The sequence below is a fragment of the Syngnathoides biaculeatus genome, chromosome 15 (assembly GCF_019802595.1).
Source record: "Syngnathoides biaculeatus isolate LvHL_M chromosome 15, ASM1980259v1, whole genome shotgun sequence".
NCBI classification, from domain to species: Eukaryota; Metazoa; Chordata; class Actinopteri; order Syngnathiformes; family Syngnathidae; genus Syngnathoides; species Syngnathoides biaculeatus.
Window position 1 is genome coordinate 25,134,362 of NC_084654.1, and position 17,444 is coordinate 25,151,805.

A 17,444-nucleotide genomic window follows, 5' to 3' on the forward strand; every position below is an offset into this window, starting at 1 on the left:
CGGGGATGTCGTCACGTCCGTGCGTCTCGTCCGAGCGCTCGTCAGGAATGTCACGAGTCACGACCGCCATAAATCCGGCGGCCGGACAGGGGTCGCGTTCCTGGCTCGCCTTGTTGCAATTTTCTACTCTGCACCGCCCAAGATCATTAAGGACGCTCTCCAAAGTTGTGTGTCCGTACGAAAACTTGAAGAAAAAAAAAATTGATGATGTACACGTCAACTGGAATCGTTTCACGCCAACCTCGATGCAATCTTGTTCTCCATTTCAAATGTTGGCAATCAGCAATTTTCCCGTGAAAAAAATGGGAATTCTCAAATGGAGAGTCAGTTACGTGGTCATAATAAGACATAATAACATCCATTCCATCAATTTTCTGAGCCGCATATCCTCACAAGGGGCGCTGGAGCCCATCCCAGCCATCTTCTGGCGAGAGGCGGGCCGCACCCTTAACTGGTCGCCGAATGGATTTTGGGATGTGGGAGGTCAGGCCAAACGGGTTCAGGCAAACTCCACACAGGCCAGGACGGGATTCGAACCCCGGTCCTCAGAACTGTGAGGCAGATGCGCTCACCAGTCGTCCACTGTTCCACAAATCGTACTACAATATAATTATTGAGATAAGTCCCGTCTTTTCACAAATGCAATTCTCATTATTAAAAAGAAATGACGTTGAAAATGTACGTCAATCCACAGGAATGCTGATGTTGGCGTTCGGACTTTGAATCTTTGTTTTTCACGCCGCACGCGTGTGCTCAAAACTGCTGCCGATACAGCGATACTCGTCAATCAATACTCACTTATCAATACGCCATCCTCCTCCTCTCGGAAGGAAAAAGGCAGCCAGCGGTCGACAGTTAAAGGAACGCGCGGAGACGTTTGTTTACGAAGCAACGTCGACATCAGCGGCGACGTTTCCCTCGTCCAATGGCGGCGGCGGCGGCCTCCGTTCGCACGATCCCGCGAACCAACTCAGCCGCTTTCCGTCTCGTAAGACTCGACTTTCCAGATTTTTCTTCTCCGGTCATCGCGCCTGGCAGAGAGAGCGGGCAAACAGGCCCGCGGGGGGCTTTCGGACTTGGTCCTTGTCATCATTTGGGACTTAGTTGCGGGGTTTGTGTTTCCAAAAGCCAGTTCGTAACTCAGTCAAGAACCGCAACACTGGCAGTCAAAATCCAGTCAAGAACCACATCAACAATCTCGTCTCTTGAACCCAAAAAAGTCGAGGACCACATCAGCGATTAGTCAACAAGAGCCTGGTGAAAATCCAAATCAATAACTAAGACTAGAACCGCATCAAAATCAGTCAAAGGCCAGTCAGACGTAAGTCACGGAGCGCTTCGAGAATCACGTCCAAAGCAACGTCAAAGGAATCAAGTCAAAACCGTGTCAGGGACTGCGACAAGAAGTCAAAATCAAGAACAAATTCAAGAACCGATCGATAAGTCCAAGATCACATCATTGCTTCCGGTCCAGCCGCGTCCGCCGAGACCCGTCCAGCTCGCGCGAGCCCCGTCGGGACGGCCCTCGTTCTCGTGCCGGTCCCGGGGAGGAAGGAGGAATGTGGTGGGGGGTTTTCTAAAGACTGGGCAGGGGGGCGGGGGTGATTCCAAGGCTATTAGCTGGCTCCCTTTCCACCTGTCACACATTGTCACTTTATTTCCACTGGGCTCAGCCCCCCCCCCAGATATCAGAGAGATCAGCTCCGTCTTTAGATAGACGACTGCAACGAGCGTCGTGACCACCCCCACCCCCCTGCCCCCAGAATTAACCCCCCCCCCAGGGACCCCCGTGACCCCTCCGGCACCACAGGGGGCACGGGAGGGTGCAGAGGTCCGACCTGGACCTTCTCCAATGGCCCCCTCCCCCCCCCTCCCCCAACACACACACAGCTGTGAGCAGGATTAGCCGGTCTTTGTTGGCACAACACAAATTACGAATCTTTTAGCAACACCCCCCCCCACCCCGCTGTGTGCGCGCGTCCTCGTAAAGGTGGCTAGCTCGCGTCTAAAAGTGGGAGGGGCTTGTGCGTGCGTGCGCGACAGAGGAGGGCGGCGGCTTCAAAGGTCGCGCAGGAGCGACGGCTCCGCTAAAGGAGAAACGTTTTTTTTTTTGTTTGTTTGTTTACGTGACGCGAAACGACTTTTGGAGTTATGCCATTGGCTGAGGAATTGAAATAGTACAAACCGTACATGATATGATTGCTCACATACATAATCATTTTACGATATGCTAATCCAAAGTTGTTGGGTTATAGGGATGTGAAATACGGACCGGCATCTGAATCGGAATCATCCTAATTGGGCAAATATGGCGGAAACGTACGAGGAATTTGTCTCTGGTGGTTGGAGCAGCTCCAGTACGACATCCGCACGACAGACAGACAGACACGCTCAAGTGAGACAGAAAGACGTCGCGGCGCAATCGTGTCGGAATCCGCAGAGTCGCGCCGTGCCCGGCTGCGCGAATGGCACCGGGATCAAAAGGATTCGTCGCGCGTGAGTCCGGGGCCGCGTCGATTGTGCAAATGCCGCAGATGCCGTTCAGGTGGGAGGAGTTCGTTAATATTGCTCAACCGCAGATGGAACCGGTCCCAAAAGGAATAACGCCTAGATTTCCGACGACGTCGCCACGCTCCCGGGATTCCCTTGTCCGCCATCTTGTGTGTCACCACCGGTAATTGGAAGCCCGTCTATTAATTTTCCATTTTGATGTCTTCCGGTCACATTTTCTCATCTTTGTTTTTTTTCCACTCGCCCGCCAGCTAACGTTGGTGGCCAAAGATGACAACGGTTTGGTTTGTTTCTGCGCCGGGCCGTCCAAATGAGACCTTCGCTCTTGGAGCGCCGCGCTGCGCCGAAAAAAATCGCCACCATGTCGGCGTCCATTAATCGACTCGACTTTCATCAAATTAGCAACAACAACTACGCGAGAAAAAAAAAAATGCGGCTTATCTTGGCAAGCGGTCAAGAAGTGTCCTTCGTCGATGCTTTTACCGCATTTGTCGATCGAGATGAAGCAAAATCACGACGCGCCGGCGACAAAGCGCTTCGACCGGCTCGTCCGGCCGGTCCGACCGGACGAGCCGGTCGCGCTCGCCCGCCCGCGTGCGACTGGGCAGGAATTCGCCAAACATTTTTCATCGTCAACATCGTACGCATCCACTTGCAAACACACACACACGGGACCAAAAAATTGCACACACTCATATTGGATAAAAACACCCACACGCTAATGCGGAGACGCACAATTACGCACCACACATACACACGAGTGAAAAGACACACGCTGAAGCACGCACGCAAACATTCGCACACAGCCGAAGTGGAAAACCACACAAATATGCGCGCACACACACAATGTCCTCCGCACACTTTTCGTCCCGCAGCCCCTCCGTGCCACCAGAAGTGAGCCCCCCCCCCCCCCCCATCTGTATTATGATATCATCACGCTGATACTCGTGCGCGGATTCAGCAGCAGCGCGTTTCATGCGGCCGAGCGGCGAGGAGAAGCTCCCGAAAGAGTCTAAAAATAGCCGTGGGATGAAAAAGGGCCCGAAAACGGCCTTTCATCTCCCTCCTCCTCCTCCTCCTTTTCTTCTTCTTCTTCTACCGAAAAACGAGAAAGCGCCCGAGCTGACGCGTGCCGAGCGATAATAGATAATAGATTACAGGCCCTGCGCTCGGGCCGCCTTTGGGGAATTGCCGCAATTTTCCAAGCCGCCGTCAAAAGCGTCATCGGGAATCGTACGCCGCCGACGAAGCCCACGCAGGAGAAATTAATCTCCTCTCCGACGTGTTCGCGCCCAATGCGGTCGCATCATCACCGACGAGACCCCCCCCCCCCCTTTTTTTCATTTTTCTCGTTGTGCTCTTTCGACAAAATGCGACAATCCCGTAGCGGTAACTCACATTTGGAAAAAGGGACGCGTGAGGACGGTCATGCCCGCAGATATAAAGTTGCGGGATTGTGTTCTGTTTGTAATTATGAGTGTAGCCCTTTAAGAGCAGAGGGGGGCGGGGCGGTGCCAGGTAAACTAGGACGTAAAAATAGGCTGAACAGAGACAAAAAAAAAACAACCAACAAAAAAAACTGCGCTGATCGGTTTTCATGTGCGTTGAGAGTGTGCGACGTAAAAATAGGCTGAACAGAGACAAAAAAAAACAACAACAAAATAAAACTGCGCTGATCGGTTTTCATTTGCGTTGAGAGTGTGCGACGTAAAAATAGGCTGAACAGAGACCGTGTGCTTCCGTGTTAAAAAAAAAAACTGCGCTGATCGGTTTTCATTTGCGTTGAGAGTGTGCGACAAGTGCGCATCTTAGACGGAACTTTGGTCAAGACTACACAAAATAAGCGACGTCTTCCAATATCTTCGTATTTCTATACTCGGACAAAATATTTACGCACGTGATTTTTTTGTGCTCGACTGTGCAGATTTGCGAGCGCGACGGCGGAAAAACACGAGACCCCGAGCAATATGTATTTTTTTTTTCATCCACTCGGATTGATTCAGAGCATCATCGAAGTGAACGGCAGGCAGCGCTGCATATTTCTCCTCGGATGTGCCGTGTACTTGTTCAGTTGCTGTTTTTGCGTCCCCAGACTTTTGTTTTCCGCCAAACTAACATGCGACGTTTTGCCGAGTCGCTCGCGCTTTGCAGTCAAGCGCCAAACGGAAAACCAGCAACGAGCGCTCGGCGTGGACGCCCTGCGGGTTGCGATCCACCAAATTGCCGTGCGGGGAAAGACGCCGGGTAACGCGGCTGGCGCCTACGAGCTCGAAGCGCAAGCTCGCCTCCGTCCATACCGAGCTCGGCGCAGTCACAAAAATGCTCAAATGAGGTCCGCAAAAGGAAGCAGGTTCCATTTTACACGCGATTCACTGGAAAAAGGATATTTTTTTTTTCAATATCACTGAGGGTGTAGTGGTACACACCCCCGCCTTTGCTGCGGGGAGCGTGGGATCGATTCCCGCTCACTGATGGTGTCGATATGCGTACCGTGACCGACTAGCGACCAGTTCGGGGTGTAGTTAGCTGGGATAGGCTCCAGGTTTCCCGCAACCCCCGTGAGGATAAGTGGCTTGGATAATGACGCATTTTTCACTGTTTTCCAAAATCTGTTTTTAGGAATATTTTTTTTTGTTGGGATTTTTTTGTTTGGGGGGTGGGGGGGGGGGCGGGTAATTTTCAGGGGAATTAGATATATGACATTCTGAAAATGAAAAAAAAAAAAAAGCATTTTAAGATAAACACAAACGAAAAAACGAGTCATCGGATTAAACCCCCCCTCCGCCGCCCCCCAAGCGAATGCAGAAGAGTTCCAAGTGCGATGATCGGTGCTGATCATTTGCAAACGGTTCTAAAAAAAAACTGTTGCCGGATGTTTTCGTGTTTCAACCCGTTCGAAGGTTTGACTCCGCAGTGACCTCTCACACGTTTAATGTTTAACTCCATGAAAAGATTCATTGTTCACCCGTTCATCTTCGCCTCGCTTTGGGCGGGGGAGGCGCGCGCGCGTGCGCGTGGAGGGTACCTAATGACGTGTCCATCCATCGCGTCACGTCACGTGCGTCCGTTTCGCTTGTGATTTGCGTTCACGTCTTCTTGGGTTATTTACGGCCGTCGCAAATCACGTAGGCACACTCCCTTCTGCCCCCCCCCACGAAGAAGCTCTTTATGGCGCCATAAAGAGCTCCTGTCTCCTTTCCCGTTTTTTGACCCCCGCAAGTTCAAGTCATTCCATTTGCGCTTGACTTTCTTTTCCCACCTGGAAACGAAAGTTTTTGTCAACAAATCGCGTCGTGACGATTTGTTGGAGACGCGTTGCCGAGCTTCCCACTTTTATTTTGGCATCTCGCCACTTCCTGTCGACGTTCCACTGGGAGACATCTCAGCAGCTTTTTAAGCAACTTTTTGTGAACAAATGAGCCCGGATTTGGATGGGGAATGTGTCATTATCCAGGCCGCTTATCCTCACAAGGGCCGCGGGAAAGCTGGAGCCGACCCCAGCTGTCTTCGCCCCGAAATGTCGCAGAGAGACCATCGCTGAGCGGGAATCGATCCCGCGCTGCCCGTGTGTTCCACCGCCACACCATCAGTGACGCTCATGGTGACTATGTTTAGCTGTGTTAGGTGGTTTTATTTTGGTAGGCGTCAAGAGGAACTTGATGTTTTGGTCCTGCTAAATGGACTCCCAAAACCTGTCATATCTTCAAACTTTTTTTTTTTTTTTTTGCATCTTCTGTGACTTCAGATTTGACTTTGTGAGTCGCGTGGGCAAAGTTGTTGCTCCGGCGAAGCCACGTTTCGTTCTTTTCCCCTTCCTTTTATTTTGTTAGCTCGCTTCTTCCTTATCTTTGTGAACAAAAATCTTTGATTTGCGTTCAAAGTCTTTGATTTGGATCTTGTGTGACTGTTGAGTGGCGCTCCGGCGCCGCTCCGCTTTGGCAGCAACATTCTACTTCAACGTCATGCAACGTTATTAATATTATGTGGCAAAAACTGTTCAAACAAATCAAAAAATATATTTCACGGTGTACAGGAATAAAATATAATCTTGTAGATTTGAGCAAAATGAAGCGACTCGGCTCGTTTGATCATTCTTCTTATGATATCGCAAACTGGATGTTTTGATATGAGGAAATCCTCAAAATTAATCATTTATGGGGCAAAAATGGCAAAACAAAAATTGAGCTACTATTGAAAAATATCCCCCCCCCCAAAAAAAAAAAAAAAAAAAACAGAACACAGGACATAATCTGTTGAGTAATTGCGCTGCAATAAAAAAAAAAACATTAATAATTGATAAAAGATAGAAGCAAATGTTGCTGTTGCAGATGATTGTAATCTAATCCGGATCCTCTCTTTAGTGGCTTTTATTGGACGTATTGGACCGAACCCCAACGAAGTGCAGTTCCGCCTGTTTCGCTCTTATGATGAAAGGGCCAACCGGATACGGCGCTTCTTCGCCCCCGTGAGCTTGCGGGGCCAACTTGTTCCACGCGGCCCACGACCCGCCCCGCCCCCCGAACCGTCCCCGAACCCAGCCTCACTTCCCCGCGCGTAGGCGACCCGGCTCAGCCAGTGTTGCGCCGCGAGTCTCTCCGCGAGTCTCTCCGCGAGTCTCTCCGCGAGTCTCCCCGAGCGCGACGCGGCTCTCGGCGGCATGAAGGCGTCCGCCTGCTGCCTCGGATTCGGACTCTCTGGATTTAGCGGACCGCCGGAACCGCCGGCGGTCGCTCGACGGTTTTGATTGTCTTTTTTAAAAACTGGTCCTTCTTGGACTTGTGCTGGAGGATTTCCTTTAAAAAAAAAAAAAGCAAGAAAAAGGAGTTTCGGGGGGCGATATCGAGCGTGGAATTACCCCCCCCCCCCGCGCGCACCCCCCCACGTCGACTTTGCTGCCTGCGTGGATTTAGATCGGGTGAGTCAGGTTCTCGTTCACGCGCCTTCGTAAAGGTTCCGATGGGACTCGGACGGGTCCTGCGAATGCTCACCTGGCCCGGTGAGGCCGACTTCCTCGTCGGCTTGACTCCAACAGGTTGACGCCGGTGCGCAATCACATTCCGTCGCGCTGTTATGGATTATTATTCACTTTTCAAATTGTAAATTTGTAGACATTGCAATGGTGGGACTCCTTCGTGATATACCTTTAAAAAAAAAAAAAAAATCTACACAAATTCCAAACACGGCTCTTCCAAATTAAATATGCATGTTTTTTTTTATGTTTGCAATAGTGTTATTAATTATTAAATGTGTATTTTAATAGCGTTTATATCTATATATGTAGTCTGTGGTGGTCTTGCCATGTCATAAAATGTATTTTTGTATTCATATGAATTCCAGCAGTGGTTTGGAGATATTTTTATTGATTGATACAAATGACAGCTGTGGTCTGACGTGCATATGATTTTTCTTTTGAAATTATTGCTATACTTTGGTGGACCCTTTTGTGTTGTCTTGATATTCTGTAGAGAGGATCAGCAGGACTCTTCTTGGTCTGGTCTTCTTTAATGTTGGCAGCACATTTTGATGGAAATGATGAAAAATTGAAATGGGGGGGGGGACACACGTGAAATATGAATTTGTCACCACGAGCGGTTTTGGGTTTCGAACGAGCGGCTCGTGGAAAACGTGGCCCCGTGCTGTCCCCCCGGAAAAGAACTTGCCCGGTTTTCTTTCACGTCGCGGAGTTCTCAAATGTTAGCTTAAGAAATTATGAGCGTAATTATCATCGTTGACGCGCCGATGATGCGCTCTTCCAGTTTGGTGGCGTACGCGGACGTTGGAGTGCTTCGCGACACTCCCACTTTGGGTTGCGCCGTCCGATTTTGCCCAGAAAACGAGAAGGACGCAAAGGCGGCGTTGGACCGAGGCGCGAATTCTCGTCACATTTTTCAAATTGATAATCAGGCTCCTCATTATGGCACAAAATGTATTTTGAACGTTTTCTAAAGTTTGAAACTGCCTTTCGCCCAACGTGAGCTAAGGTAGGCTCCTGCGGCCCCCGTGACCCTTGTGAGGATAAGCGTCTTGGAAAATAGATGGATGTTTGGAATTGACGCTTGTTGCCGTATTAATTTATAGTTATTTTTATTGAATTTTAAATTTTATAGGAATTTGTTTTTATTGTTCAAATAGTTTTAATGCTCCCTATATTTCTGAAACATTTCACGTCCTATCTGTTTGGCATTTGTTCTAAATATAGTTTGCTATTTTAAAAAGAATGACTCAAAATATGTATTTTAGGATGTTTTTTTTTTTTTTAATTTGACTGATTTCTTACTGCAGTGAGCCGCCGCAGTCAAAGTTGAAGCGCGTCCAGCGTGACGGGCCGCGTCCTGATCAACTTTCCGCATTTTTTTTTTTTTTTTTTGATCACATCGACCTGACGAGCGCACCCCGGTCAGCCGATCGCTATCTCCTCTCACCCCTGGGGGTGCGCTTGATGGATGGGCTGTCACGAGGAGGACTGGGTCAGGGTTAGCCGTTGTTACGTCCACCGGGAGGCGCACCTGGTCGTCGTGGCGCCGTCGCGCCGGGCACGATTTGCGGTCGGCAGTGTCGAAATGATTTCCCGTCATTCGGAAGGCGTCTGCGGCCTTTGAGCGCTCGTCCGTCCGACGCCGCACGAAAGCGTTTTGTGCCGCGAAGGAAGCCCAAGAAAAAGCGTCGGCAGCACGACGTGAGTGCTGTTCACGCAGTTTTAAAAGCGGCCACCTGTCTGTAACAATTGCTTTCGACATAAATCGGAGGTGGGAATCCCCTCGGAGACGGACGTCGTCCCTCCAGAGCTACCTCGCGAGCGGGTACGCTCAACCTCGCCGTTCCGTGTCAGGGTGAAAACTGCTTTCGACACAACAGGTCCTGGATTAGCAAATGTCAGGTGTTAAGCTTCAACGCATGTCCAGTCGGGAAGACCCGGGGGACAGTCATGGATGTCCTCGTCGCGCCTCTTAGAATCCTGATGCTTTCCCCGAACCCGGGAATTTTTGCAGTTCCTCTTGTGGCGCGACAGCTGCTTTCGACGCAAACTTTACGCGCCCGTCCCGTTTCGGCAGAATTCCCTTCAAATCAGGCCCCCTTAGAGCCGAAGGCGGACAACTGCCGGGTCAACTTTGGTACGACGACCGCTTTGGACGCGACGCGACAGGAACTGGAGGAGCGAGTGTCGGCTGTTAAATTTCACAGCCCGCGTCCCAGAAAGGCAGACGTCCAAAACGTCCACAAAGTGTGTCCGCTGTGAGACCGCACTCCCGTGTCCAGGTCGGAGGACCCGCACGGGTGAGAAAAATTGCAGATTGACATCAAGCGCCCGCGAAAGCTGGCGCTCGGCTCCAGACCCCCGTCCGTCCCTGTACCTGCGAGGCAGACGCATCCATCGGCTACCGCTCAAAATCAGCAGCGTCGTCGCTCCCGTTCGACTTTCTGCTGACGCGTAAGCGCGAAATCCGCTCCTTCGTGTGTGGTCGCCGCGGAAACCATCTCCGGCCGCGGGAAGGCCCTTCAGCGCCGTCGCGTAAACAGACCGGCGGCGTCGAGGCGGGGGAGGCCGACATGAAAGGCGTCGGCGTGTTAGCGTCTGCGTCGCGTTATCGCGCCGCCGCGTCGGAAACGGGGCTAACGCAACGCGGCGCTGTGCTAGCGAGCGGCGCGCGTGGCGGGGGGAAGAAAAAGAAAAGCGGCAGTGTTAGCACAACACAACCTCTGTGCGGACGCACAATACGCGCTTGTGTGCGCCAGCCAAGACCACTCGCCCGCTAACCTTTGTGTGCGCGAGCGGCGGTCGGCGTCTCGCAGACGAGGTTACTCCCGGGCTAAGTACACAACGAGGCGCGGGCGCAGGGGGAAAAACGTGCGACGCCGCTCGGCTCGTACAATGAGGAATTCAAGCTGAGCCTCTCTGGAAAAATCCGCCTCGAAAAGTCACCCAAAATTCGGGCCGTGACTTTTGGATTGTTTTTGCGTTTTTGCTGTCCGGCGAGCGCTCGCTGCGATTGTTTGTCTTTGCACAGTTCCGAAATAAAGATGTGGAATTGGATTATTGGAAAACCAAGTTTTTTGAGGGGGCGGGGGGGGGGGGGTGTCACAGATTTGATCACAACAAGAGAAAGACATATTTTGGCTGGTGCGCTTCTGTTCTGTGTTCTGTTCCTGAAAAAAAGATATCATATTCTTTGTGACATAACTCATTCATAGAGCAAAGGGGTCACATCGCACACATTGGCTAGTGTGTGTGTATTGGGGGGGGGGGGGGGGGGGCACGTGCCCCCAGTGCCCCCTTCGGTTGCTGCCACATATGTCACCTTATGTTTCTATTTTCGATTGAAAAATAGCGATGGAACGTCCACCTTTTGGCCTTCCGTCGCAGTGAATGAAGCAGGAAAATTGCAACGGTTACTTTTTGACAGCAGCCCGTTTCAAACGCGCGCCGTATCAATTATTTCATCCCCGAAGAAAGTCGTTGGTCACGAAAGGAGCAAAAGTGGGGCCGCACGTCCGATCGTATTTTTCCCTCTTGCTCGGTAATCATCCGCAATGGTCCCGCCGGCCGTAAGCTAAAATCATTCCTTGGGGTCCGCTTTTAAAGCAGTCATCAGCACATTCCTAACGCTATCTGTTAGTTTTGAATTCATATCTTCCTTTTCCCCCTACCTATATATATATATATATATTTTTTTTTGTTTGTTTGTTTGTTTTCACACATGCGTTCCTGTTTCTGCATTTGTATGAGTAGTTTGTCCCTTGAATGACGCCGTGGCTCCTCCCCCAAGTGTGATCCTTTCATTTGGGGAATTGTTTCCCGCGTCCTCCAAAAAAGAAGAAGAAAAAACCCTTCATTCACCGCAGCATTGATGCTAATTTTCTGAGCGTGTCTACTCGCTGTTGCGCAACACGTATATCGCTAGGACGATGGTAAAAATGTTCAGCAAAAGTGGAATCGAACCGCAACAAAACATCTTCTTGAGGACTGAGACGAGGAGATGCTCATGATTTCAAACCGTTTGTCTTCCAGGTGGGCCGCGGGGACGCCATGCGAACTCCGGACGCCGCCTGAGTCGGCGTCTGGCCCCGCTTCGGTTCGCCTCGCCGGAATGACGGCGGCGGCGGCGGCGGCGGCGTGGCGCGCCCTGTGGCTGGCGTGCGTCCTGCTGCCCGGATGGGCGGCGCCGGCCAGGCTGCCCGCCGCCGAGCCCGCAGGTAGGCCTCCGCGCTTCCTGCGCTCCGAAATGAAACGCTCGTTTGAAGAGAGATTTTGGGCCCACGCGGTGGCGGGGAGGGATGGGACGCTTTCGATATTTTTCGTGGGGGGGGGGGGGGGGGGGAGCATTCAAATTGTGATGTTTCACTTTTCTAGTCATCAGCAGATGTGATCGTTTTTAGTGCAACTAAAAGGCTGGCTGACATTTTTCAAATTTGTCCGACTGAAACTCACGACAAAGCTAACTGGGGCGTCGAGAGACCGTGGAAGTATTTCAATCTATATTTGCGTCACATATATTGTTACGTACAAAGTGAGAAAAAAAAACTCTTTTTTTGGTCAGATGAAAATGGTTGAAAAGCCTCCAATTGTCCGTGTCACTTTAACTTTATTGTTTGAAAATTTCTCAACAGACAATTTGAAATTTGGGTCCAGAAGCATAAGATGAACTTGAAACGGTAGGACGGGCCGGATCTGGCCCCCGTGCCTGGAGTTTGGCACCCGCGCAGAAGTCATGTGAGGCTTCTTTGGCATATGAAAGATATCAAAACAAGAAATCTGGCCGTGTACTAATTCACCACAACTCTCACAAACGTGTTGGGCATCAAGAAAAACATACAGTGCAACCTCCGTTCCTGAAGGCGCTTCAAGAAGCGATTTGTTCAAATAGCGAATCGATATTTCCCTTTACAATTAATGGAAAAAGAAATAATGCGTTCCAAGCCGAAAAGATTTGACTTTTTAAAGCATATTTTTGGTTTTTCCTGATGATAAACAGCATAGTAGAAATACATGTGTAGTTGAAATACTTTATATCATAAAATGATTTCAGAAATGTATTGATGTTTTTCCTTTAAATGTATGCGTTAGGAGTAGAATACACGAGGTTGGGAGTGCATTGCTGTATCTGTTGTGAATCAGCCCCCAGCCATGTAAACCTTTTTTTTTTTTTTTTTATGAACAAAAGTGTAGAATAACTTCAAACAGCAATAATGGGGGGGGGGCAAAAAAAAAGTAACTCGAGGTAATGAAATCTTTGAAAGAAAGCAAAAATGCAGAAATGCTAATGGAGCAGCGCATTATTAAAGGTCACAACAAAAGTGTCGACAACTGTATCAAATCTCTTCGGTGGGGGTGACTCGAGGGTCACTTCTTTGGAGCCAGGATTGGGGGGGGGGGGGGTTCGTAGTCCTCGATAGGAAGGAAAACCAGTCAGTAAACGGCGCTACCGGGAAACGTCTGCGTTCCGCACAACAACGACAAAGCGCGTCGTTGGTTATTTCCGGGTTTTGTCAGGGGGCGTCCGAGGACCGATTTTCGTCCGAAAACAGAAGCAAAAAAAAAAAAAGCGAGCATTCTGCCAAGAATCTTTGAAGTGTCCTTTTGCAAATCTCGACGTTTTATTAGACATCCGTGGCCGCTCCAAATATCAAAAACGGCAAAGAAGTTTCTGTCGTCGTCGCTGAAAGTTCAACGTTGTGTCTTTGGAGGATTTCGTCGGCTTCTTCTCGCTTAGCTGAGCGTTTTGTGTGTCTGTTTTTGGTTTTTTTTTTTTTTTTTGTGTGTGTCTTTTTCTTGTTCTTTGGTGTCCCCGAGGCGGCGAAACAAGCGAGGATCAAAATCCAAAATAAACGCGGCACATGTTTGCTTTCATCACTCGGAATTGTGGCTTTCCAAAAAAAAAAAAACCTCCCCAAAGAAAATGCCGAGGAGTCGTCTTTTCGTTTGAGGCCGCGGCCAAAAGTCTTTTTTTTTTTTTTTTTTTTTTGTGTGTGTGTGGTTTTTGTTGCTTTTGCTTTCAAGTCCAGACGGAGCCACTCCAGCACTTTCGACCACGAGTTGGGGTTTGGGACAAAAGTTTTGGGATGGCATCACTGGCTCATCTTCCTCGTCTCTCCGGTCTTGGCAGCCCCCCCCCCCCGATCTCAGGTCTTCCTCATCTCTCGTCGTGCCTTCGCTTTCCACGTTTGACTTCCTCGCGGTCGTCGTCCCCGCGTCCGGTCTTCCCGCCCCGTCCGTCTCCCCGGTCGCGGCGTCCGGCAGATGGCCGAGCGGCGGGGATGAGATGGCTCCGTTTCCTACCTGCGTCGGTGTTTCTGTGGGTCATCGAGCCCGAGTTGGCGCTAAAGAGGCGTCCTTGAACGCAGCACGTCGTCTGGCGGCCGCGCGGGCCAAGTCAGTTGCCCCCCCCCCCCCCCCCCCCCCCCCCAGACTGCCTCCTTCACGCTGACGTTTGGGAGCAGCATATTTAGCGCAGCGACTTTTGCCATTCCGTCAGTGCGGGGGGCACACGCGTTGTCGCCCGTCCGTCTGGTTAGCCGGGCTTCGCATTTCAACGTTTGCCCCGCAGAGGCGCAAATTAACCCCGACGCGGCCGCTTTTCAGTCAGATGCCGGACTTCCTGTTTAGTTGACAGCGACTTCTTCTTGAGACTTTTCTGTGGTTTTTCTCAAGACGAACGTGCCCACCGAATTTTGGGGCTTCGGGGGGGTGGATTTCCAGACCTGAACCGGCGGCGACTGCGGCGGTCATCAAACTCCGACGTCCGCGAACGCCAAACACTTTTGTGCCGTCCGTCTGTTGAATGCACCAACTGGGAGCAGTGGGACAAAATCCCGAGGACGGGTCCGCTCGGGAACCCCCCCCCCCCAAAAAAAAAAAAACGACTATGATTGCTGCTTCAAAACAAAATGGCTGCCTTTCTGTACATTTTACCAAATGGCTTCTTGAGACTTTTTTTCAACATCACAACTCATGATGGACTACGAAATTTCATGCTGTCGAATCAGCTGACTTTTGAGGATTTTTTTTTTTTCAAAGTCAACAGGGCACAGCAAAGAGACCGAAAAATGGCCGACAGGACAATATAACGGCAATTTTGAACCAAAATGGCGGACTTCCTGTGTCCTTGCAGGCGTGGCTTCTTCTCGAGACTTTTATTTTCTTTTTTTGCTTTTCTACTCCTAAATTCCACGCCGCCAAGTCAAATTTTTTCAGAAGGTGCGAACCCAGAGTGAGGTTGCCGCGCCGGGCTGCGAGGCGGTCGAAGTCGCCGCCGGGAGGAAAGTTGGCGCTCGGGTCGGGGGGGGGGGGGGACGAGATGAAGCCAATTACGCGACCGAAATAAAATTCCATGGGAATTTTCAAACGCTTCTGGCGTGGTTTGTTTAAGAAAAGAGAAGAGAAGGAGGAGGAGGAGGAGAGGGAGGGAGGGAGGGAGGCCGTCGTCAGCAGCAGCAGCAGCAGCGCCGCCGCCGCCGCCGCCGTCGCCGCCGCAGCAGCAGCCGTCGCGGTCTCCTTTCCAGGCCCGCGGCGGCTTCCATTACACTCTGCAGGCGGCACAAGGATTTATTATTTTTGCTCTCCTGGCAGAATAACAGCGCGAGGGGAAAAGGGGGGGGGGGGGGCGGCGTTCTTGGTCTCAGCCAGCAAAGATGGCGGCGTCCCCGTTTCCTTTCACAGAATTGTTCACGCCGGCCAATCGGGATCATCCGCAGCGGGCCCGGGGACTTTTTTGTTGTTGTATTTGAATAATAATCAAATTCAACACGGAAAAGAAATCATGTTGACAGACTGAATAATGTAACAAAAATGCTACAAGTTGTTACTACTATTTCAAACCAATTTTTTTAATGTAAAAAAAAATACTTGCTCAAATCATTTTTTTGGTCTTAAAAATGTAATAAAAGAAAGATATGACTCTCTTGAGACCCGATCCTTGGAACGAAAGTGCGAAAGCAGGCTTCAAGGCCTGAACTTTGTTCGCAAACCAGTTTTTTTTTTCGACGGCTAACGCTAATTTGAAAGATTTGGACGCTCAACTCCCGAATTATGAGGACTGATTTGGAAAAACCACCACCAGGAAAAATTAATTGGCAACCTTGTAACCAAAGTTTGAAGCCTAACGCGATCTTCACTTGAAACTCATTTGAAACCCAAATTTGGACACTGCAAGACGGACTTGAAATGAACGAGAGTGGCGAGAGCCGGAAAAAAAAAAAAGAAATGGAAGTTCCAAAAGTGTTTGTGTGTTTGTGCATGCGCGACGCCGCAACGCAGATAAAATCGCTTTCGAGCAGCCGAGCGCGTTCCCCGCACAAAGAGACTCTTTGTCACGATCCTGACTAAACATCCCCGATTTGTATCTGAACAATTTCCTGCAGGAGAGGTCACAAATTAATAAGCGCGGCCTTGTGGCAACACCGCAGTCGGCGGCCGGAACACAGCGCCAACGTGTTTGAAACTCCGGGGTTGGGTCTTCACGTGAGACTTTCAGACGAGGTTAGGGTTTCAAGACTTCCTCGCGAGGGTTCCGGTTTCAAATGAGCGTTTGTGCAGCCTGGGGGAGTTTTTCCAATTATTGTTGAGGTTTTTAATGAGGCTCTCAAACTGTCCTTAGAGTGTCCAAATCGGTTGCGAGCCTAGTTTAGGATTTTGTACCACGATCACGGTTGCAAGCCGGGTTTTGGGCTTCACGTTCGGATTTCTCGCCTTATTTAGCCTTTCATCAAGGGTTAGGTTTGAAATGAATCCGACAAACCTGGGTTAGGGTTTCAAATGTGGGTGTTAGGGTGAGGTTAAGTGGAGGTTAGATTTTAAAATTGGATTGAAATTGGGGTTTGCGGTCTTTTGCAAAAGAATTTCTGCTCTCAGGCAGTTGTTGGTTTGAAGCCCTAATTCGCTTTTTGAATTCGTCTCAAGTTTGGCTTACGGCTTCATATGCAGGTTAATATTTCAAAATATGGGTGCAAGTGTGACTTTGGATGAAAACCCCCAAATGGTCCATTTCTTGTTGTCATCCAAGTCGATCGGACTGGATCGGCCGGTTAGCTCCACCCTCTCCTTTCAAACTTTTCTCGACGTCAACTTTCTTATTTGGGGCCTTGAGCTGACATTCTGAAGACCAAAAAATTCTCGGTCGGTCATCTTGCGCTTTGTGATATTTTCCATTTCTCGGCAGCGCTGCCATTCATCAGGCCGCCGGCTCCGCGGCTAAAGCGCATTTACGAAGGCGGGCCGTTCCGGATGACGCGCGCGCCCAGTTGCTGCCGAGAAGCCCGACTTCCTCCACTTTGGCGCCGTCTTCGTCTCCTGCGTTTCACGCCGTCAGGCCGTTCAGTGACACGAAGACGCAAAACCTCGGAAATGGATTGATGCGAGGCGAACCCGTTCTCCAGGACTCGACTGAGATGTCGGTTCTGGTTCTGACCTGGTGGAAAACATTATTGGAGATTTCTGTTTTTTCAGTGAGTTTTGGCTACAACCTGGAATGGAGCATAAAATTGACTTGTCCACCCAAAATGGGAGACTCCCCCGTGCCTTTTCTGGACTTTTTTTTATGGGTCTACTGACGATAGACATGCCTAAATCAAGCCACTTTCAGGGGATGAAAGTTTTTTGAGGTTTTTTTGCCACACTGAACACCAGAAAATGACCAGCGTGACCGAAAAAAAAAAAAAAAAAAAAAAAAAACGACACTTGAAAGCAAACCGCCAGACTTGCTGAATCTTTTCAGCCGCGGCGTTCAGAATTTTTGGGGGTTCTACTCGTATTGTTGCTAAGTCAAACTGGCTTCAGGATCGGGACGTCTAAAAACACATCTCGGGCCCCTTCAAATTGCCGACATGTCCAAAAAAGGCGATCTCAAAACCAAAATGCCAGACTTGACGATGCTTTTCAGAACTTTATTCCTTGAGAGTTTTTTTGTGTGGTTGCACTCATGATCGACACGTCGAGCAAA

General features: G+C 50.0%; 1 protein-coding gene across 7 annotated transcripts in view; it reads left to right on the plus strand.

Annotated features, from left to right (window-relative positions):
• Positions 1-5,676: 5,676 nt before the first annotated feature.
• The window catches only part of fgfr3 (fibroblast growth factor receptor 3), a 41,355-nt gene continuing 29,587 nt past the window's right edge, over positions 5,677-17,444 (plus strand). For 6 of the 7 annotated variants that reach the window (XM_061843107.1, XM_061843109.1, XM_061843110.1 and 3 more), the window contains exons 1-2: positions 5,677-7,426; positions 11,519-11,703. In XM_061843107.1, the coding sequence (XP_061699091.1) occupies positions 11,598-11,703 (106 nt within the window). In that variant the 5' untranslated portion in view covers positions 5,677-7,426; positions 11,519-11,597. The remainder of the gene's footprint in view (positions 7,427-11,518; positions 11,704-17,444) is intronic. The other variant, XM_061843108.1, reaches the window with a different exon arrangement.